At 44.6% G+C, this 21,361-nt stretch overlaps 1 protein-coding gene across 2 annotated transcripts; it reads left to right on the forward strand.

The window, feature by feature from the left end:
• The first annotated feature begins 1,834 nt into the window (after nt 1-1,834).
• iffo1a (intermediate filament family orphan 1a) lies at nt 1,835-21,145 on the forward strand. Of its 2 annotated transcripts, XM_034704083.1 has the most exons (10): nt 1,843-3,355; nt 11,954-12,014; nt 12,930-13,025; nt 13,149-13,289; nt 13,372-13,553; nt 13,669-13,786; nt 17,269-17,370; nt 17,793-17,923; nt 18,019-18,197; nt 20,330-21,145. In XM_034704083.1, exons 1-9 carry the CDS (start codon nt 2,400-2,402, stop codon nt 18,170-18,172), a joined length of 1,941 nt encoding a protein of 646 aa, XP_034559974.1. In that variant the 5' UTR covers nt 1,843-2,399; the 3' UTR covers nt 18,173-18,197; nt 20,330-21,145. The 2 variants fall into 2 exon arrangements, with proteins under 2 accessions (XP_034559972.1, XP_034559974.1); XM_034704081.1 differs by having other exon boundaries at nt 1,835-3,355; nt 18,019-21,145.
• The last annotated feature ends 216 nt before the right edge of the window (nt 21,146-21,361 follow it).

A 21,361-nucleotide genomic window follows, 5' to 3' on the forward strand; every position in this document is an offset into this window, starting at 1 on the left:
TGCAGTTTATAACACTTCCATATTGGCTTCACTGTTAGAGACTGGAGGTTGCCGCTTGGTTTCAGCCAGGGGTGTCGCCAGACCCCCTTTACTGGGGCACGTGCCTCATTATAAGTGAGCTGTGCCCCAGTATCAGGGGCGGACTGGCCATCGGAAGTAAAAGGAAAAGACTTTAGGCGCTGTTGTTGATGTGTTGCACCCACCGCATTGTTTCCCATACATTCATTAATTCCTAAACAAGTGAAGTCCCACTAACCCCCAGCACTGCTTTGGGTTAAAAAAAAAACCATCATTAAATTCACAATGGTTTGAAAGCTTTCCCTGGTTCTAATATTCTGTGAACAGAGATGCAGCTTTTTGTTTCTCATGTAGGATGTTTGGTAAACACATGAAACATGACACATGTGTGAGCACTGGTTTCACTAACTAGAAAAAAACTCTGGATCTCTTTAGAGGGCATGAGAAAACACCTGCCCATAAAGTGTGTGTGTGTGTGTGTGCGTGTGTGTGTGTGTGTGTGTCAATCAATCAATCAATCAATCAATCTTTATTTGTATAGCGCCAAATCACAACAAATGTTATCTCAAGACGCTTTTACAAACATAGGAGGTCTAGACCACTCTATGTCAAATTATGAACAGAGACCCAACACCAAGACAGGGTAAGACTCAGTCTGACCCCACCTTAATCCATCATGAGCATTGCACATCGCAGTATTTAGCTAGTTACAGTGGTGAGGAAAAACTTCCTTTTAACAGGCAGAAACCTCCAGCAGGACCAGACTCATGTTAGACAGCCATCATGCCTCGACCGAGTTGGGTCTGGAAAGACAGATAGAGGGGAGTAAGAGAGAGAGGTGATAGTGATGAGACGAGTAGTAGAAGCTGTTGCCGCTGGAGTCCAGCACGTCCGTATCAGCTGGAGTCCAGATCGTCCACAGCAGGAGGACGTCTACGGCAGCTCAGAGGAATCTACGAGACAATGGAGCTCAGGGACTCCAGAAAGGTCTATGGTTAGTAACTTTAATGGGACAGGCAGAGTTAAAGTAAGTGATGAGGGGGTTGGGGGGAAGAAGGTGAGCTAGGATCCCAGTGTGTCAGTGTGCCAGTTCCCCCGGCAGTCTAGGCCTATAGCAGCATGACAAAAGCTGGTCCAAGCCTGCAGCTTAACTATAAGCTTTATCAAAAAGGAAAGTTTTAAGTCTACTCTTAAAAGTGGAGAGGGTGTCTGCCTCCCGGACCCTGACTGGTAGATGATTCCAAAGGAGAGGGGCCTGATAACTGAATGCTCTACCTCCCATACTACTTTTAGAGATTTTAGGTACAACTAGCAAGCCTGCATGTTGGGAGCGTAGTTCTAGAGGGGTAATAGGGCACGATGAGCTCTTTAAGATACGAGGGTGCCTGATTTTTAAGGGCTTTGTAGGTTAAAAGAAGGATTTTAAATTCTATTCTACATTTTATTGGGAGCCAGTGTAGAGAAGCTAACACTGGAGAAATGTGCTCCCTCTTCCTAGTGTGTGTGAGGAATAGTAGGGGACCTGTGCCCCAGTAGAGCTTTATGCCTAGCAACGCCCCTGGTTTCAGCACACATTTACAGAAAGGTGGAGAAATCAGAACAGGGGCAGAATGGATTCTTGTCATTTTCAGGGTGTTTGTAGACAGGGACACATAATTCAGGTAGAGAACCATTAAAAAGTCAATTTTGCATGATATATCAGTGTCACCTGTAATACTTCTTTTGCACAAGTGCGCCTCTCCTCTGATCACTACAGCAGCTCAGACAGACTTCCCTCTGCGCTCCTTCTACAGTCATTACGGTAACCAGCCGCCGCAGTTTGTCACTTCTGTTTATTCCTCAGCTCTGCAGCAGCGCAGCTCGACTCTCCCCTCGGACTCACTTCACCTGATAATCTGGTGCCAAAGTTACCATACACTGCTCTGACTGCCAGGTACGCTGTTTAAACCGTCCTCACAGCTTCAGGGATTTTATCAGGAGTTTATTCTAAGGCTTAGAATAAACATTTTGACTGCGCGCGTCTCTGCTGAGATCTCTCGACTAGGAATTTGTGCTGCGTGAAAGTAACCTCGGTGATCTAATTGTGCTGCAGTGTGAGAGTTTACAGAGACCTTGTAGAGATTGTGTTTTTATTCACCTGCACGCTTCCTTGCTGGGATTTATCACTGGAGATTCAGTGTTTTTGCTGCAGTTCTAGGCCCTGAAAGCATCCTTTAACCCGCCTTATCTCACTGAAGCAAACAGCTCAGTCTCAAAGAGTCCATCATCTGGAGAAGTCTGCAGGAGGACTACAGATCCGGGGCTGCTGCGCCTGATTTTGGTTAGGGGGAATCATCAAATTTGAATTATCTATCGAGCTGAACACACAGAAGTCTGGGTTCATGCCGGATTTCGAGCATTTCAGATTTTCCTACTCGAGCATGAATCCGGTCCTGGGGGAGAGCGGTTTTCTGGCCCCTCAGCAGCACCACCAGATGACAGGCCAGACCGACTCCGTCATCCCGGAACCCGGCTACTTCCTGGGGGATCACGGCGGGTTCGGGCCGGATGGATTGTCGGGACTGGATCTGGGCTCCCTCCCACCTTCAGGCCTCGCGTACCTGCACCTGAACGCACCCCTGCACCGCGTCCCCCCTGCGGCCACGGCGCTGCGTAACGACCTGGGATCCAACATCAGCGTCCTGAAGACCCTGAACCTGCGCTTCCGGTGCTTCTTAGCCAAAGTGCACGAGCTGGAGCGCAGGAACAAGGTGCTGGAGAAGCAGCTGCAGCAGGCTCTGGAAGACAACTGTGGAGGGGAGGGACACCAGAAGCCGCAGACCAAAGATATGGGGGTCCAGACTGGATTTATTGGGCCTATCCCTCCCAGACCAGGCCTCATCCCGCTCCATAACGCCAACAACTCAGCCTACCTGCCTGGAGGCCTCCTCTCTCCCACCCTGAACCCTCCTCCTCCTCTCTATGACAACAAATACCTGAACCCCATGACAGACTCCAACTCCAACCTCACCTCTTTGGGGTTCTCCATCAGCCCGGCTTTGAGTCCAACAGACCCGACTAAAACCATCACCAACATCAACGAGAAGTTCTCCTCCAACATTGGGACCAACACCAACACCCCTCCTCCGCCCCCACGCTTCCTACCTGGTACCATTTGGTCCTTCAACCACACCCGCAGGTTTGGCACTGGGAAGGAGTCGTGCGTCACGGGCCCAGGGGTCTCCTGGACGCACCCGGATGGAGTCGGGGTGCAGATCGACACCATCACACCTGAGATCCGGGCTCTGTACAACGTGCTGGCGAAGGTGAAGAGGGAGCGGGACGAGTACAAGAGGAGGTAAGAGATGTTATCAATCATCTTTAATCAAATGTGCGTTCAGTTTTAGAGGACTCAGACCTCTTTACCTCTTTAGTGGGATTGAAGTTTGCAGCAGAATCCCTGCAAGGTGGATCAGTCTTGTATGGGAGGGTACCAAAAACTGTTTTCCTGTAAAGGTTATGAGGTCAGGGTGATCCAAAGTTTACTCCACTTTCCTCTTGAGTCATCTGAAAGGCAGAACTCCTCGTCCACATGGTGTTTTGGCTCTGAAGGTTTTATTATTGATCTCTGTTAAAAGCTGAAACCTGAGAGTTCGCGGCGCTCATTGATTTGAATGTATAACCTCACAAGGATTGAACCTGAATGTCTCTGCTTGAGCTCGGTCATCGAAGTTAGTGCTGCAAATCTTCACACTGACACATTTCTGGCACGGTCACCTTCCAGGGTTTTTAAAATTCTGGTTCAACACCCCACTGCAGTTGCACTCCATGAGCATCCAGTACTTTGCTTTGACTGCATGTGCATGAATACATTTCAGCTGCATCATCTTATATCCATAAAGCAGAAGCAGCCATATCTGCAAAACTGAAGCTAGAGACACACTGCATCATCCAGCGGATCAGGATGAGCTTCAGGCCTAAATTAAACTGCAGACAGCAAACACACATCTCACACAAGTATCTCAAACCCAAACTGAACTCATACTGGATTAAAAGAAACAGTCTGAGCATGTGTGCCTCCTTAAAGGAGGGCCTACTCTGGGATTTTGAGCCTCTACTCTCTTGTCAAACACATCAAACTTGTTCTCCTTCTTTTAAAAACAGAGATTTTTTCAAGCAAACAAATGCAGCACGCTTTTCTAAGATGTAATGTGGTGGATGATTTTGATTTGGAAACCTGCACTCAGCTTTTGGAGCTTCTGTGAATCCTGCACAAAATTGCAGAGCACATAAAAGAGAAAGTATGTCGTAATGTCTTGAACCCGCATCTCGTCTCCAGCGTTTGTTGTCTCGGCGTGCAAATTTCAGCAATCGACCCGCTCCACACTGACGCTCATTATCACACGTTCACCCTCTGCTGCTCTCGGCTCTAAAAACCCCTGAGCTCACACTTTGTGCTGCTGAGACAGGACGACGCTCCCGGTGGAGGCGAACTGTCAGTCACAAATCGATTTCAGGAGCGGCAGGATGTTTCACTGAACGGCAGCAGCTCACACTCTGTGACTCTCTGACCTGTGTGTCGCCCAACCGTTTAAATGAACGCTGCACTAAACTGCATTCAGGGTTTGAATCGTCTGAAGGAGTGACGGTGAGTTTTATTGATGTGCACCAAGAATAAGGCCTGAAACATGAACCCAATGTTTGAAGATACTTTAAAGACTTTTCTTTCTACTGTCTCACAAAGAAGAGACAATCTAATCTCACATCCTTCTTCTTAGAAAACATCATGCTGGTGTTTTCCTCACTGGTCTTCTTTGTAGAGTTGCTCAGTAGGAGGTTTAGGTTGTTTTTTAAATCATGTTGTTTGGTGCATCTTGTTCGGTTCCTTGATTTTGATGCAAAACAAAAAAAAATGCATGCTTGTGAATCCATCAGAGAGCTTGATTCGATGATGAGCTGAAGTTAAGTGCCTCATTTCCTCTAATTTTCTAGCTCTGCATGAAAATGTAGAATCTGAGGGGCAGGGATGGACTTCAGTGTCCAGAGTCTCTCATTTCTGTTAACAGAAGTTGGATCATCCACATGTGTTTGTGTGTTACTCATAATAACAGACATTGTGTGGAGAGCAAGATAAGCGGGCGCAATCCACTCCCATGAAATCTGGAACCAATCGGCAGTCAGCAACTTGCATTCTAGCCGTCAGCTCTCAACTCCATCTCTGTTCCTGTTTCTTAAGTTTTGAGTCAAACTGTGAACATTTACTCAGCTTACTTGGCATCCATTTTTCTTTTGTTTTCCACTTCCTGTATGATCCATAAATGGACGTAGTATACATGACGTCACCCGTCTGTCCTGCTGAACTCAACCTAACCTTGTCCAAGCTAGTGTGAGGTAAAGAGGCGGGGCTTTAGCCTTTACGCTAACAGCTACAGCGTGCCCTCCTGTCAATCAAGCCAGCCACGCCCTTATTTGGGCAAAGCTCGTACATTTAATATCTTTCAAATTAAGGAGTTATAAAAAAAATTCAACCCCGTCCAGTGTGTGTGATAGAGAAATGAGCTCTTCAGACTACACTAATTTTTTGAACCAGGCTCTAAACATGTTAATTCTGCTGTAAAGATCGTCTCCTTTGAATGGGTGTGTATGTGGTTTCCTGTGTTTCTGCAGCCAGCCTCTAGTGGACGCTCGATGAACTGCAGTTTTTAACACGTCTGCATTAGCTTCATATTTTAACATGGGAGGTTGCAGCTTGGTCCATACATGATTTGGTGCATGTCTCTCTCCCCTCATGTTCTGTATCTCTCGGGCTGTCCTACCAAAATAAAAGCCCCAAGCGCATCAAGCTCTGCCCCTATTTTGTAAGCGCTTGCTGAGGTGACTTTGCAAAGATTAAAAGATCTGCGAATCACAGCACAGCATGCTTATTTTATTTTGGAGATGAGTTTATTGAGGGAAATAGTTTCATCCATCCATCCATTATCTTGACCGCTTATCCTGTTAGGGGTCACAGGGGGGGCTGGAGCCTATCCTAGCTGGCTTCGGGCGGAAGGCAGGGTACACCCTGGACAGGTCGCAAACCTATCACAGGGTTAAAACAGAGAGACAGACAACCATTCACGCACACACTCACACCTATGGGCAATTTTAGAGTGATCAATCAACCTGATGAGCATGTTTTTGGACTGTGGGAGGAAGCCGAAGTACCCATGCAAAGGGGAGAACATGCAAACTCCACACAGAAAGGCACCTGGGATTCGAACCAGGAACCTTCTAACTGTGAGGCAACAGCGCTACCCACTGCACCACAGTGTAATAGTTTCATGAATCATAAATGCGCTGCAGGACAATGAAGGAAACACGTTTGGCTTGTGTTTTTGATCTTGGCAACCCCGCCCCTCGCCCCTGTCGTTTGCGGTTCGCGGTTCTAGACCAGCAAAGAGTTGGAGCCGCTCTGGAACCGGTTTTCCCATCCAGGAGCCGTTTCACTTTAAGTGGAAACACGAAAAACCAGGTCTCAATTGAGCACCGGCTCCGCACCGGCCCTGAAACTGCCTCGGTTGAAAAGGGGGTATGAGGAAACCGTTAAAGGAGAACTTGAAACACTCCCTGGATCCAGCAGCTGCTCTCCATCACACCTCTACTCTGCAGACCCGGTTAACAAGAGGAGGTTTATCTGACACTGAATGTTCGTCTGCCTGCAGGGAGGAAGTGTCAGGGGGAAACTTTAACGTGTTGTTTTCACCTCGCACACTCACTCCTTCCCCATCTGGTCCCCCCCCCCCTCTCTCTCTCTCTCTCTCTCTCTCTCTCTCTCTGGCTCTCTCTGGCTCTCTCTCTCTCTCCTCCTGCTCCTCCCAGCTGGGGAGTTTTGCTCTGGTACCTGCAATGCAGCACAGGCCTGTGACCGCCAGCAGTGATGTCACCCAGTGTGCCGCCTCTCCTCTCCATTTTACCTCTCACCCTCTGCCTCCCTGCCTCACTCATATAATCGCTCTTTCTCTCTTTAATGCGCTCTCTTTCCTTCCCTCTCTCCCTCTCTCTCTCTCTGTCTCTCTCTCTCTCTCTCTCTTTCTGAATTGTTTCCTGCTGACTCCTCGTTCATCTCTGCCCTTCTGCCTGCACAGTTTCACCCTCCAATCCGTCACACGTGCAGCAGCAGCTTCTGCAGACTTCATCGCCATCATGTCCATCCCCTTAACCTCACACCCCGCTTTAGAGTTCTCTCTCTTTCTTCATCCCTTCTTCACGGTTAAACCTACATGCATTCATCTGCAGCAGAAGCAACATCCCTCTCTCTGGGGAGGATTCTCCAACAGATGATGAACCTGCCTGCAGGTATTTGCCTCTGAGACTTCGGCCTCAGGAGGAGTGATGATTGTGGATTAAAAACCCTGGCAGGTTTTTATCCCTAAGGTGACGGACTGTTTGAGGTCAGGGTTCCACGCAGGCCGGTCAACTTCTTCACACCAGACTAGGAAAAACATCCTGATGGAGACACAAACAGAGGAGGCTGAAACACTCTCTCACTAATGTCCTCCCTCTCATTTTACCAACGTCACCTCTTAATGCATGCACTGAGGCTGCAGTGACTCATACTGAGGTGTGAGATAGAAAGTGACATCATCACCTTGTATTAAGAACCAAAGAGGCCGCTCTGGCTGCTCGATGCAGGTGCTTTAAGTCTGCTGAATCAGCAATGTTTTAAAGAGGACACACAGCTGGCTCTGCGCTCGGGCTGCAGACGACAGAACTCGTCATACTTGCCGGTTATTTCCCCAAACGGAGATTGATTCCCTCCGTTCCAGGCAGCACACTTTTCAAATCAATACTTAAATCTGGAGTTCAAGAAGTGAGTCCAAGAACGATGAATATTTAATAACAGTGAAATGAGGAAAGGAGAACTGTTTAGAGGCTGTTTTTCTGTTGCGTAATGATCAGGTTTTAAAGTCTGATGGCGACGAAGAGACACATATTTAAACTTTTATGAATGAAGACAAAAGTTATTCTCTGCTGGATGAAAATGGGAGGAGTCACACTTCAATTGAACCTAACTTTCAGTCAGCATAGAATATTATATAAAGCAATAAGTAAAAAAAAAAGTAATAATTCCATCCATTCATCCATCCATCCATCTTCTTCTGCTTAGCTGGGTCCGGGTCTTTGGGGCAGCAGCCTCAGCAGCGAAGCCCAGACACCCCTCTCTCAGCCACTTCCACCAGCTCCTCTGGGAGGATACCAAGGAGCTCCCAGGCCAGCTGAGAGACATAGTCTCACCAGCGTGTCCTGGGCCTTCCCTGTGTCCTCCTCCCAGTCGGACATGCCCGAAACACCTCCCCAGGGAGACGTCCAGGAGGCATCCTGACCAGATGCCCGAACCACCTCATCTGTCACCTCTGGATCCGGAGGAGCAGCGGCTCTACTTTGAGTCTGAGCTCCTGACCCTCTCTCTAAGGCTGAGCCCAGACACCTTGCAGAGAAAGCTCATTTCGGCCGTCAGCTATAGCCGACTGCAAAGAAGCAAGAAACCTTCTATTAATGGATTCAAAGTGTGAAAAAACGGACAGGTTATTGGATTTAACTGTTCTGGATCCTTGAAATGAAGGGATTCCAGCCTCTGGTTTAGCACTTGGAACCCAGGTACAGTTCACCATCAAGTCAGAAAAGCCTGAAGTTGCCAAAACATGATTCTATCCTCACATTAAGGATTAGAGATTTTTAAATCAATACCAGGATTGGCAGATACCAAAGCCCAGGTATCGATATCGGGACCTAAAAAGTAGGATCAGTGCATCCCTAATTTACACCAACAAACAAAAGTAAACCCCTCATGATTCTCAGCACTAGTCTTCCTCCTTGTACCTCATTAAAAATCATTTCTTTACACTTCTTCTTGAACTGAATTATGTTCAGACGTTGCTGCAGACTGTTCCACAGTTTTACTCCACAGACTGAAATACAAAAACTTCTCCTTGTGGTCCGAACACTCACCATCTTTAATCTGAACTCCCCTCTGAAGTTATAACCCCCCCTCTCTTACAAGGAATAATCAGATTGTTAAAGTGTATTCTAATTCTAATTAGTTATTTGATGAGATGAAAAAGCACAAAGCATCATTATGGACAGCTCTGTTGATGAATGAGTGACTTCAGGAGAGCTACTTGCTGCTTCAACATGCAGCTGTTATGCAATGCATGAATCCAGTCAGTCTCTGCAGAGCCACGTGTTGAGACTGACAACAAGGACATCAGTTTCTCTCAGTGACACGCTCCTCTCTGCCGTCTCCATGTCTCTGTGTCTCTGATATCAAACCCATTGCCTCCTCATACGTGATTCACATTTGATGTTTCTCAGCGTAGTTGACGATTCTGTTCACACGGACGCCATTTGATCCGAGGTCGTCCTCCAGGCAGAGACATGATGTCATTATTAGAGCTGAGTCTGGCTGCTGTGAAGGACACAAAGGAGACAAAGATGGACGGACTCCAGAACAGCTGAGATGATTTGGTGTTGGTGTTTTAAAAAAAGGGGATGAATTTGGTTCACAGCCACATGTTTGCAGAGCGTGCAGGACAGGATGTAAGAGCGGGGGGGGGGGGGGGGGGGGGTTTAATAACCTTAGAGGAAGTGTCTGGCAGCAAAAGATGTTGTAACTCAATCAAAGGGGATTTCCTCGTTAGGACATTTCATCAGAGTCAATTTAAAAGGTTAAGCTCTATGTTTGCACAGCTTCAATCAGTCCATGCTTAACCTTGACACCTTCAGCTGTACTCATTCTGCCCTGAGCTGAATCTGAAGCATGCTGCCTGTTCAGATCAAAGTACTGCAGTTTAAGATGTTCTTTTCTAAATGTTTTTAAAATATGGGAAGAAGAAGGTAATGGTATTGGTACTGGTTGATTTTAGCTTCTGGATTAGAATGTCTCACTTCATGGCCCCTCTGCTGCCACCTGCTGGATGGTGGTGGTGTTTCATATCTTTGGGGTGCATTTTTCCTGCACCCCAAAAAGCTCCTATCTCTTGTACTACAGAGAAGCAAAATTGAATTTGCAATGTACACCAGAAACACACTACCAATCCTTGACTTTAGGTATGTTAGGCACACTTTTTATCTACAGTTTTATTGCTGCTTATATATTTAACCCACTAACTTTGTAACATCTATCTAGGGACTTTTGAAAATCTTGCCCAAACTGCAACTCATTCAAAATGCTGCTGCCAGTTTAAACACTTCAGAAGAAAACAGATCACATAACTCCACTTCTTAAAACTCTGCACTCTCTGTTTCTTTTAGATTTTAAATGTATTTGACTTGTTTTTACAATGTTACAACGTTACAATGTCATTTAGCAGACGCTTTTATCCAAAGCGACGTACATACAAGAACAAGAACAACACAAGCAAAGATCTAGACAAGAGGAAACAAGATCAGTAAGAGTAACAAAGAGCTTCAAGTCCATTTGGGTGCAGGTACTGCCAAGCAGTGTAAAGGCAATGCACAAAAGTAAATAAGGAACATCTACAATGAAGCAACCAAACCATTTAAGACCTTCCATTATCATCATCATCAACAATTAACATCACCACAATAATGACCAAAGTACCAAGTGCTGGGTCACTCCAGACCTGAACACAGATTCCCAGAGTAGAGCAGGACAGTGTGAGTCAACTGTAGCTGGAAGACATGATCTGCCACTGGGGACAACAGTGGAGAACAGTCTAGCTAAGTGCATAGTGCTTCCTAAAGAGCTGGGTCTTTAGCTGTCTTTTGAAAGTAGAGAGGGACTCTGCAGATCGAATGGAGTTGGACAATTCATTCCACCATTTAGGGGCAACAGAAGAGAAGAGTCCAGCTAGTGATTTTTTTTAGGCCTTATGTGCTGGAAGCACTAGGCGCTTTTCAGAGGCTGAGCGTAGCGGGCGAGAAGGGGTGCAGTAGACCTGGATGAGGGGTTCCAGGTAAACTGGAGCAGTTTTGGTGACTGCTTTGTAAGTCATGATTTGATGTTTTGTATCTGATGTGAGCTGCAACTGGAAGACAGTGTAGTGAGATGAGCAGGGGAGTGGCATGAGCTGTAAAGATCCCCCATACATTACAGATCTCCTGTCATTTTATGTTCCATGATCACTGAGGTCCTCAAATGCTTCACTTTTAGTCCCTAACAAAGGGGAGAGAGCTTTCTGTTTTCATGCCCCTGAACTCTGAACTCTGAACTCTCTGCATCCGGACATTAAAAGGGCGAGCTCTCTGGGTTTTTGGTATGGGGCCTAATGGGGATTGAGTCACTGTTTGGGGCAGCCTCAAGTGGCCAAACGAGGAACTGCAGTTTTTTGTGTGTGCTTCATTTTTTGGGCTCATGTGGCTGAAAATAAGAGGTTTACCTTCTATCACAGTCACTCTGCATGTGTTTCTTTCTCACACTTCTGTATCACAATGTGAAGCTCTTTGTCCTGCAGTGAGAGCTCAGCCTCCACTTCTCCACCTCTCCTCCTCTCCGTGTTTATTTCCGTCTCCTCTCCACAGAGACTCTCTGAGTGAAGCAGTGTGCTCCTTGTCCTCTGCATGCATGGTTTGGTCTTATGTAACACCTGCTGAGTAATACGAGCGCTGGCTGGAGGAGCTTTGATGCTGCGCTGTGTAGGTCAGTCAGGTGAACACGGTTTGTCTTTAAAGCTGCAGAGAGGACGGTCAGGAAGCAGGGCTTAACACGGCCTGCAAAATCCCTTACACATTTCACCTGACCTGAAAATCACATGAGAACACCAATACTCTGTTGCATCTCTTAAAAAGAGGGTGAAAAGACAGGTGCATGAGAAACATCGGTTGCCTTTGCATCCGTCTGTTTGATATCATGCAGTACGATCATCTTTATTTGTTCTTCTGCTGCAGAGTGCTGACTGTCTGCATATTTCTGCATAATAACATCCCTGCTGTGTGTGTTTGTGTTTGTGTTTTGCAGATGGGAGGAGGAGTACACGGCCAGAATGGACCTGCAGGAGAAAGTGGCCGAGCTGGAGGAGGTAAAGTCACGTCTGCAAAGGTGTTTTTTAAGATGCAGTCTGCTTTAAACTGGAACTACGGTCCACCTGCATAATGTAGGCTGCGTCTCTGTGCTTCAGTTTGACATGACAGATAATCTGAGGAGTTGAAACCATGAGATCTTTTCTCTTTCATGTTTATTTGATGCTCTCTCCAACTTCTCCTCCACAAAGTCCATCACAAGCTCCGGTCCAGAAAACTTGAGATCCTCCTTCCTTTATATGACAGAAGGGAAGCCTCACCAGGCCGCTGTACAATATGATTTCTAACTTAAGATATGTTTCCTCTTGACTCTTGGGCGAGGTGGTTCTCCATCTCTTGGCTTAGCATGCAAGGTGCGGTGAGCTCGGTCCAGCATCAGCCTCTCCTCAAGTCTGAGTAGGTCCTGCAGGAGGTGTGCATTGAAATCCATAGGGCGAGGGCCCTCCAAGCCTTTGGGAAGACCCACCTGGGGATTGTTATTCCATGTAGTGCGTCCCTCTAGGTCCTGACACTTCTTAGACAGACTGCAGTAACAGTAGCTTGGAGGCTAGTTACTTGGTTGTCAACCTTCCCGGGACAAACAACGATGGGGGCACAGGAACCTTTTAAATCCGGGTACAGTAGTTCTGGGGGCTAAAAGACCCTGGAGCTCTTGGTTGAAATGCACCTATAGAGGACATATAACAGCTTAAATCCAGACTTGAGATCCCCAGTAAACTATTTTGCTGGTTAAAATTTGAGAAAAGTCTCTGAATATAGATTAAAAGTGACATTCTCAGGGAGAGACCAAGAGGCACGTCTACATCCTCTGCGTCCCCTCATCCAAACTGAGGTTTATTTGATGCTGTGTGGAGGGAGGGATCTGCAGCTGCACCTTCAGTATGTCACCTCATGTGTGTGTGTGTGTTCTGCAGGACCTCCAGGAGAGCGAGGTGTGTCAGGATGAGCTGGCTCTGAGAGTGAAGCAGCTGAAGGCCGAGCTGGTGCTCTTTAAAGGACTCGTCAGCAACGTGAGTCTGCTTTCCTGTCCCAGCGAGTTCCAGTCTCCAGTGAAGATGATCTAATCTTCATCACAGTTTGAAATAAAGTTAGCTGAGGGGATTCAGTGAAAGACCTCTCTCTGTGCCCTTCAGAACCTGTCAGACCTGGACAGTAAGATCCAGGAGAAGGCCATGAAGGTGGACATGGACATCTGCCGCCGCATCGACATCACGGCCCGCCTCTGCGACGTGGCCCAGCAGAGGAACTGCGAGGACATGATCCACATGTTCCAGGTACGCCTGAGTCTGTTTCAAACGTCCACGACGGACTAACTCATCCAGCTCCGCTTTGATAACTCCGCCTCCTTCCCTGCAGGTGGCCACACCCCCTTCCACTCTGAGCGGCCGCACCAGGAAGCAGAGCGGGCAGTCGGCGAAGGGGGACGGAGATGAACTGAGCATGTCTGAGAGCGAAGGAGGCGGGGCTAAAGAGGAGGAGTCGTGCAGCACGTCGGCCAATCAGATCAACGAGCAGATGCAGAGGATGCTGAATCACCTGTAGGTGTTTGAACCGACAGAGATGTGTAGAGATGATGAGTCTCATGAGTGTGTGTGTGTGTGTGTGTAACTGTGTGTAACTGTGTGCGTGTGTGTGTGTGTGTGTGTTGTCCAGGAGGGAGTGTGAGTTTGAGGACGACTGTGACAGTCTGGCCTGGGAGGAAACAGAAGAAACTCTTCTGCTGTGGGAGGATTTTCCAGGATACCCACTGGGAGTGGAGACACAGGGAGAGGTGGGCACACACACACACACACACACAAACACACACGCACACACACTCTTATAACTACACGGATAGTAGTAGTTGTAGCAGCTGGAGTCTGGCACGTCCACAACAGCAGAGATCCAACCTACGAGACAAGGGAGCTCAGGGACTCCAGAAAGGTCTATGGTTAGTAACTTTAATGGGACAGGAAGAATTAAAGTGAGTGATGGGGAGAGACAGGATCCTAGTGAGTCAGTCTAAGCCTCTAGCAGCATGGTCCAAGCCTGATCCAGCTCTAACTATAAGCTTTATCAAAAAGGAAAGTTTGAAGCCTACTCTTAAAAGTAGAGAGGGTCCCTGCCTCCCGGACCCTGACTGGTAGATGATTCCAAAGGAGAGGGGCCTGATAACTGAAGGCTCTACATCCCATACTACTTTTAGAGACTTAGGGTATAAGGGAGATGAAGAGAGAGAGATATGATAGTGGTGAGACAGCAGCTCAGGGACTCCAGAAAGGTCTATGGTTAGTAACTTTAATGAGACAGGGAGAGTTAAAGGAAGAGGAAGGTCAGAGAGAGGGAGAGAGGGAAAGATAGTCTAAGCCTCTAGCAGCATAACTAAGAGCTGGTCCAAGCTTGATCCAGCTCTAACTATAAGCTTTATCAAAAAGGAAAGTTTGAAGCCTACTCTTAAAAGTAGAGAGGGTCCCTGCCTCCCGGACCCTGACTGGTAGATGATTCCAAAGGAGAGGGGCCTGATAACTGAAGGCTCTACCTCCCATACTACTTTTAGAGACTTAGGGTATGAGGGAGGTGAAGAGAGAGAGATATGTTAGTGGTGAGACAGCAGCGGGCCTTCTAGGGCAGAGATCCAGAGGAACCTACTGGACAAGGGAGCTCAGGGACTCCAGAAAGGTCTATGGTTAGTAACTTTAATGGGACAGGAAGAGTTAAAGTTAGAGATAGGCTGAGAGAGGAGAGAGAAGGAAAGATGGTCTAAGCCTATAGCAGCATAACTAAGAGCTGGTCCAAGCCTGATCCAGCTCTAACTTTAAGCTTCATCAAAAAGGAAAGTTTGAAGTCTACTCTTAAAAGTAGAGAGGGTGTCTGCCTCCCGGACCCTGACTGGTAGATGATTCCAAAGGAGAGGGGCCTGATAGCTGAAGGCTCTACCTCCCATACTGTGTCTGACTCTCTCTCTCCTGTACGTGGTATTTTAAAGACGTGAGATCAGATATCAGGAGAAGTTGAACCTTCAGATCTCTCGACCCAGGTCTCATATTTGTGTCCCACTGACCGGCCTGCTGCAGGATCTCTGGCTCCAGCAGGTGGATGATGTTTGTTGTTCTATGTGGATCTATCTCTGCTGACCTGTAAGCTGACTTTAACGAATTAATCCAGAGAGGTTAACGGGCCGCTTAGATAAGAGCTGAAGGAGACGCCTGAACAGATTACAGACTTTCCCACACACGGACGGTGACGGGGAACTCTTATTTTAGACGCTCAGACCTCAATCTTTCAGGACTGAGGGAACAAACTGTGCCTGATCAACACGTCCGTCACTCCTTTAGTTTAACCACAGGTTCGGTCAAATATCAACAGGTTACAGAAGCAGGATTACAGAGACGAGGGAACTGAGTTACTGGAGAAGGTTTGGTTTTGACGGGGATTTTCACAATAAGATGCAGAAACAAAGATTTTTAATTATTAAAGCTCCTGTTAACACCTAACACAGAATAACAGGGACACTCACATGGAGGCAGATATTTAATGTTGTGTTATGGACACATTTGTATGAATGGACTTTAAATCCTAAAGCTTGTTGGGTTTACATTATGTCTGTTAAATTTTGTAACTTTTTAAAGTAAAATTCAATTCATGACATTCTTAACTCATAGAGGCCTAATGTTAAATCAATCAATCAATCAGACTTAATTTGAAAAGCACTTTTCATTTAATGATATTGCAACACAAAGTACTGTACATAAAAATAATAAAAACAGAATAAATTAAAAATACAAAAAAAGAAGTAATGTTAAGAACATCATTTATATATATGAAAATAATAATAATAATAATAATGATAATAATAATAATAATAATAGTAATAATAAATAAAAAATAGAATAACAATAATATACAAAATAAAAATATAGTAATCATCTTGATAATTATAATAATGACAAAATAAAAATAAAGGAAAATAAAATAAGTTGCTGACAAACGCTGTCATGATTTCTTAATGAGGAAACACTGGATGAAAAATAAAATGTTAAAACTCAACACAGGAAATTAAACTCGCCAAAATAAAATAAATTAATGAGATAATAAAAAACTAAAATATTAAACCAGAATCAGTAAAAAAGACTAAGATACTACACTGAAAGTAAAACAGAGTAAAATTTTAAAATGCTGAGAGTTCATCTGTTAAAATCCTAAAATGATAAGATCTAATTAATAACTGAATAAATAATAAAATAATTCACAATAGATTACAATATAAATACAAATTCAAAAATAACTGAATAGATAATATAAATGAGTCTATACTAATTTAAAATAAGACGGTACATATTTTAAAACTTGACTGATAATAAATAAATAAAGTAAGACTCAGTTAAAGAGAGAATAAAAAAGTTGGTCTTGAGTTTGTTCTTTAAATGTTGATGCTCTGTGCAGGCCTCAGATCTTCAGGTAGGCTGGTCCACAGACCTGGGCCATCATGACCATGAGTCTTTGTTCTTACTTTTGGTCCACTAAAAAGTCCACTACCCAAAGACCTATATTTCTCTTTATTTAAACTTGAAAATCATTGAGGGCAAGCCCTCATTTACAATGACGACGAGTATATAAAAGAAACATTAAAATGCATGACAAGCAAAATAAAAGATATAACCCTAAAAGAATGATGATCAATTAAAAACAGACGACAGTTAAAAGTAATGTTACAACCATTGAAAAAATAATGTTACACAAAGTTAGTGAAAACAGGTACAATCAGAGGTTAAACATTTTAAAACTAATGATTTAAAATGATTAAAAGAAACCAGTGCATTTATTTTTAAAGTGCTTTGCAGGGAGTTCCATGCAGATGGTGCAAATACGCAAAAGGCAGATTTTCCCAGCTCAGAATTAACTCTGGGAACCTGGAGAGTGAGCCAACCAGTTGATATGGTATGTTTTGCCCCAGAAGACCAAACTAGCATCGAAGATAAATATGACGGTAGCATTCCAATAAGTGCTTTATAAATAAACAAGTAAAAATGCAAATCACGTCTTTCTGCCAGAGAAGACCATCCCACCTTTTGGTAAAGTATGCAATGATGAGTGCTGTAACTATCACCAGTAATAAAACGTAGGGCTCTCACAGGCTCACACAACACCAATAAAATAATCTTAAAATGTATTCTAAAGATAAATATAAAACATCTTCCAGCAGTGTTAGAAACAGCTCATTAAAGCCATGCAGACATAGTTTAGTCTTATTGTCTCTGTGTGTGTTTTGTGCAGCTGCAGCAGCAGGAGGAGTCCATCGAGGAGGTGATTAAAGACACAGAGTGTCTGTTCAAGACCAGAGAGAAGGAGTACCAGGAGACCATCGACCAGATCGAGGTGAGGCTGCAGCATCGTACATCAATCAATAATGGAGCTTCAGTTAAAGAGCTGCTTTCATATGAATCAAATGCAATTCAAAGTGTTTCAAAGTGATCGGAAAATATCAAAAATCAAATGTATAATGACCTAAAATAACACAGAAATTGATTTAATTATTTTTAAAATTTACATGAATCAACAACAAAAATTTACATTTAAGAAATAATTAAATTAAAGATAAAACATGATTATTTTAAAAATAAGATACATATTTAAAATATGTAAAAATTTATAATTAGATAATAAAAAATAAAGAGTTAGAAATAAAATCTTAAAATAGAATATTTAAATAAATACAAAGTGATATTAAACTCTTAATAATAAGAATCATAAAGGTGTGATAGTGTTTAAATCGTGTATGTATTGGTGTTGTCTGTCAGCTGGAGCTGGCCACAGCAAAGAGCGACATGAACCGTCACCTGCATGAGTACATGGAGATGTGCTCCATGAAGAGGGGGCTGGACGTGCAGATGGAGACGTGCAGGAGGCTCATCACGCAGAGCGGCGACAGGTGAGCGACGAGGCAAGGCGAGGTGAGGCAAGGAGGAGCGCCTTGAAGCTGAGGTGGTGCACGGTGGTGACTTCTCCTCTGTCCCTGCTCTGCAGGAAGTCCACCTCTCTCATCACGCTGACCGTGGACGACTCCGACAGCGAGGAGAAGGAGAGGAGGAAACCGGCGCTCCCTGCTGACTCTGATAGCAGAGAGACGTACCGTGACGCCAACGCCGCCATCCCCCCGTTCACCTGGAGGAAACCCTAACACACACTTCCACACACACATGCTGGTACTTCACCCTCCACCTGTAGAACAAAAAATAAGACGTCTGTAGATGAATCAGAGTCAATGATAGTCTTCATCAAATATTCTTCTTTTCTTGCAAAGCTTTAAGAGCCTCAGAAGGTTTAAATCTTCCCCTGTTGAGTCAACACTGCCCTCTGGTGGTCTTTAGCTGCAACTGCACCTCAGTGAAGGTCAAACAGAGAAAAAAGCACTGACAAAAAACTACTTCCTGTTTTTATTTTGCACACTGACCTTCCTGTTTAATGCAGGATTTGATAATTTGCACATATTCTGTTATATTAACCTCTCAGCTGCAGGTTCACACCCGAGCTCAGAGAGGCAGACACGCACAAAGAAAGAGTTTGCACATGAACTGTTCAGATGTAACAGTTTAACGTCTTCTTTTTAGCTTATTTTATTCTGTAACTTGTTACCCTGCAGTTTGCAGCAGCTTCAATTTAAAGTTGAGATCTTTAAACACAATTTAAAGTAAAGATTTACAACCATCAAAGCCCAGCTTGCCTTAAGAAGAAATCAAACACACACCAGTTTGAAGAGCAGTTCATTGAATGCATCTTCACCTGTTACATTTCCTTGCTTCCTCTTTGCCCTTCAAAATAAAAGAACCTGCAAAAATAAGCAAACCACAGATGGACGGCTGCAGCTTGATTTTAATGATTGATCATAAAAGCAGTGCTAATAGTTTTCCAGAGCCCGAGCCTTCTCTTATATATTCTGTCAGAAGTCAAAGATGTAACGTTTCCCACCACAGAAGATAAAGAGGAGCGGGAACGTGTGAAGAATAAAGCATGTTGGCTTCAAATCAGCGTTTCATCATCAAAACTACTATAAAGGAAATTTTGCAGGTTTTTAATTCTTCATGTAAAGAATCTCAGAGCTGTTTTATTTTGTTACTCTTAAGAATAACAGGGATGTGAAGGAGCCTCTGAAGTCCTCCAGAGATCATCATTCTTATCTTGTGTCCCAACAAACTTTATCCTCAGACTCTTTCCAAACAGAGCCGGTCTAGACCGTACTCTATATTCTATTATTAACAAAGACCCAACATCAAGACCAGGATCAGATCCAGTCCCATCTTACAGACAGGACTCAGTCTGATCTCATCTTAATCCACCATGAGCAGAGCACTTTGCAGCATTTAGCAAGTTACAGTGGCAAGGACAAACTTCCTTTAACAGGCAGAAACCTCCAGCAGGACCAGACTCATGTTAGACACACATCTGCTGAGACCATGTTGGAGAGAGGGATAGAGGGAGATGAAGAGAGAGAGTGAGATGATACTGGGGAGACGGATAGTAGTAGTTGTAGCAGCTGGAGTCTGGCACGTCCACAGCAGCAGAGATCCAGAGGAACCTACGGGACAAGGGAGCTCAGGGACTCCAGAAAGGTCTAAGAAAAGAGAGAAGAGAGGGAGACCAGAAGAAAGGAAAAGAGGAGAATAAATGGTGAAAGAATGACAGAAGGAAAGGACGGGATACGAAAAGGAGACAAAGAAGGAAAGAGAGAAAGAAAGAAAGACAGAAACAAAGAAAGGATGAATAACAGACCCCAAAAAGGGATCTACTGCAGAAATCCAGAGGAACCTACAAGACAAGGGAGCTCAGGGACTCCAGAAAGGTCTATGGTTAGTAACTTTAATGGGACAGGAAGAGTTAAAGGGAAAGACAGGATCCCAGTGTGTCAGTCTAAGCCTATAGCAGCATAACTAAGACCTGGTCCAAGCCTGATCCAGCTCTAACTATAAGCTTTATCAAAAAGGAAAGTTTGAAGCCTACTCTTAAAAGTAGAGAGGGTGTCTGCCTCCCGGACCCTGAATGGTACATGATTCCAAAGGAGAGGGGCCTGATAACTGAAGGCTCTACCTCCCATACTACTTTTAGATACTTCAGGTACGATGAGCAGGCCTGCATGCTGGGAGTGTAGTGTTCTAGAGGGGTAATAGGGGGTACAACGACCAATGTCCCCCAACCCCCAAAGGATGGATGTGCAGCACAAGACAAAAATGATCACCTTATGGGACTCCTGCGGCCTCGTAGCCACTGAAAAATAAAATGTGTATAAAGCTTATATTCTGTGATAATGGCATTTCTATCCCTTCTTCCATCTCTTCTGTAGATATTCGTTTAAAAGAAGTTGAGCCTGATTCTAAAAAAAAGATGGCAGCAACACAACAGAGACGAGGGGCTCCTTTATTTTGAAGAAGTATAAATCCTATTTTAAGAGAGCTTTATTCTGAAACCTGTACAGTTTGTAAAGGCTGAATATTGTATTTAATGTACATAACAAGGCTGTGATAACGCTGTACCATCCATGCTCCTGTGAGTCAAGCTGAGAACAATGCTACATGATTCCTATTTCATGCTGTCTGTTTAGTTGTAGCTTCGTAAAGGCTTCCGGGGTCAAAGGTCGTCCTCCTGTGGATGAAAGCAGAGATTTAAAGTGTAAATAAGACGGAGAGAGTTGTTTTTTTTATTTAGTGTGTGTAGGTTTTCTCTCTTTGTTGACATGCTACGGTGATTGTTTCTCACAGTTCATGTCTTCAAACACATCTTTATATAAATGAATGTCTGCTTAATCAATAACCCGTCGTATCATCACAAGAACCGCTTCTTTAGAGGAACGCTTTGAGTCCTGAAGTCTACGTCTCTGAGCGGATTCAAACTCTTAAAAACGCCTCTTTCCATGATTCATAATCGTTCCTACAGTCCGCTCAGAGAGGAGGCGGAGTCAAGTCCTTCCTTTAATGTCATGAAGAAACAAAACAACTGCAAGTGTACAATATAGACAATAATAGACCGTCATCACTCCGCTCATCAAACTGTATGCTCTACTGGAACTGTTGAGATCTATATTATCAGAATGTAAATATAACCTGTGAGAGAAGAAGAAGAACTGTAAAGTGACTGAAGCAGAATAAAGACGATGAAAGAGTCTCTGTTGTTGTGAGTTTGTTCTTTACTGAGACTCAGCTGGGACATCGAGACCAGGATCAGATCCAGTCCTATCTTCCAGACAGGACTCAGTCTGATCTCATCTTAATCCACCATGAGCAGAGCACTTTGCAGCATTTAGCAAGTTACAGTGGCAAGGACAAACTTCCTTTAACAGGCAGAAACCTCCAGCAGGACCAGACTCATGTTAGACACA

This window comes from Notolabrus celidotus, chromosome 16 (genome assembly GCF_009762535.1).
Source record: "Notolabrus celidotus isolate fNotCel1 chromosome 16, fNotCel1.pri, whole genome shotgun sequence".
NCBI lineage: Eukaryota > Metazoa > Chordata > Actinopteri > Labriformes > Labridae > Notolabrus > Notolabrus celidotus.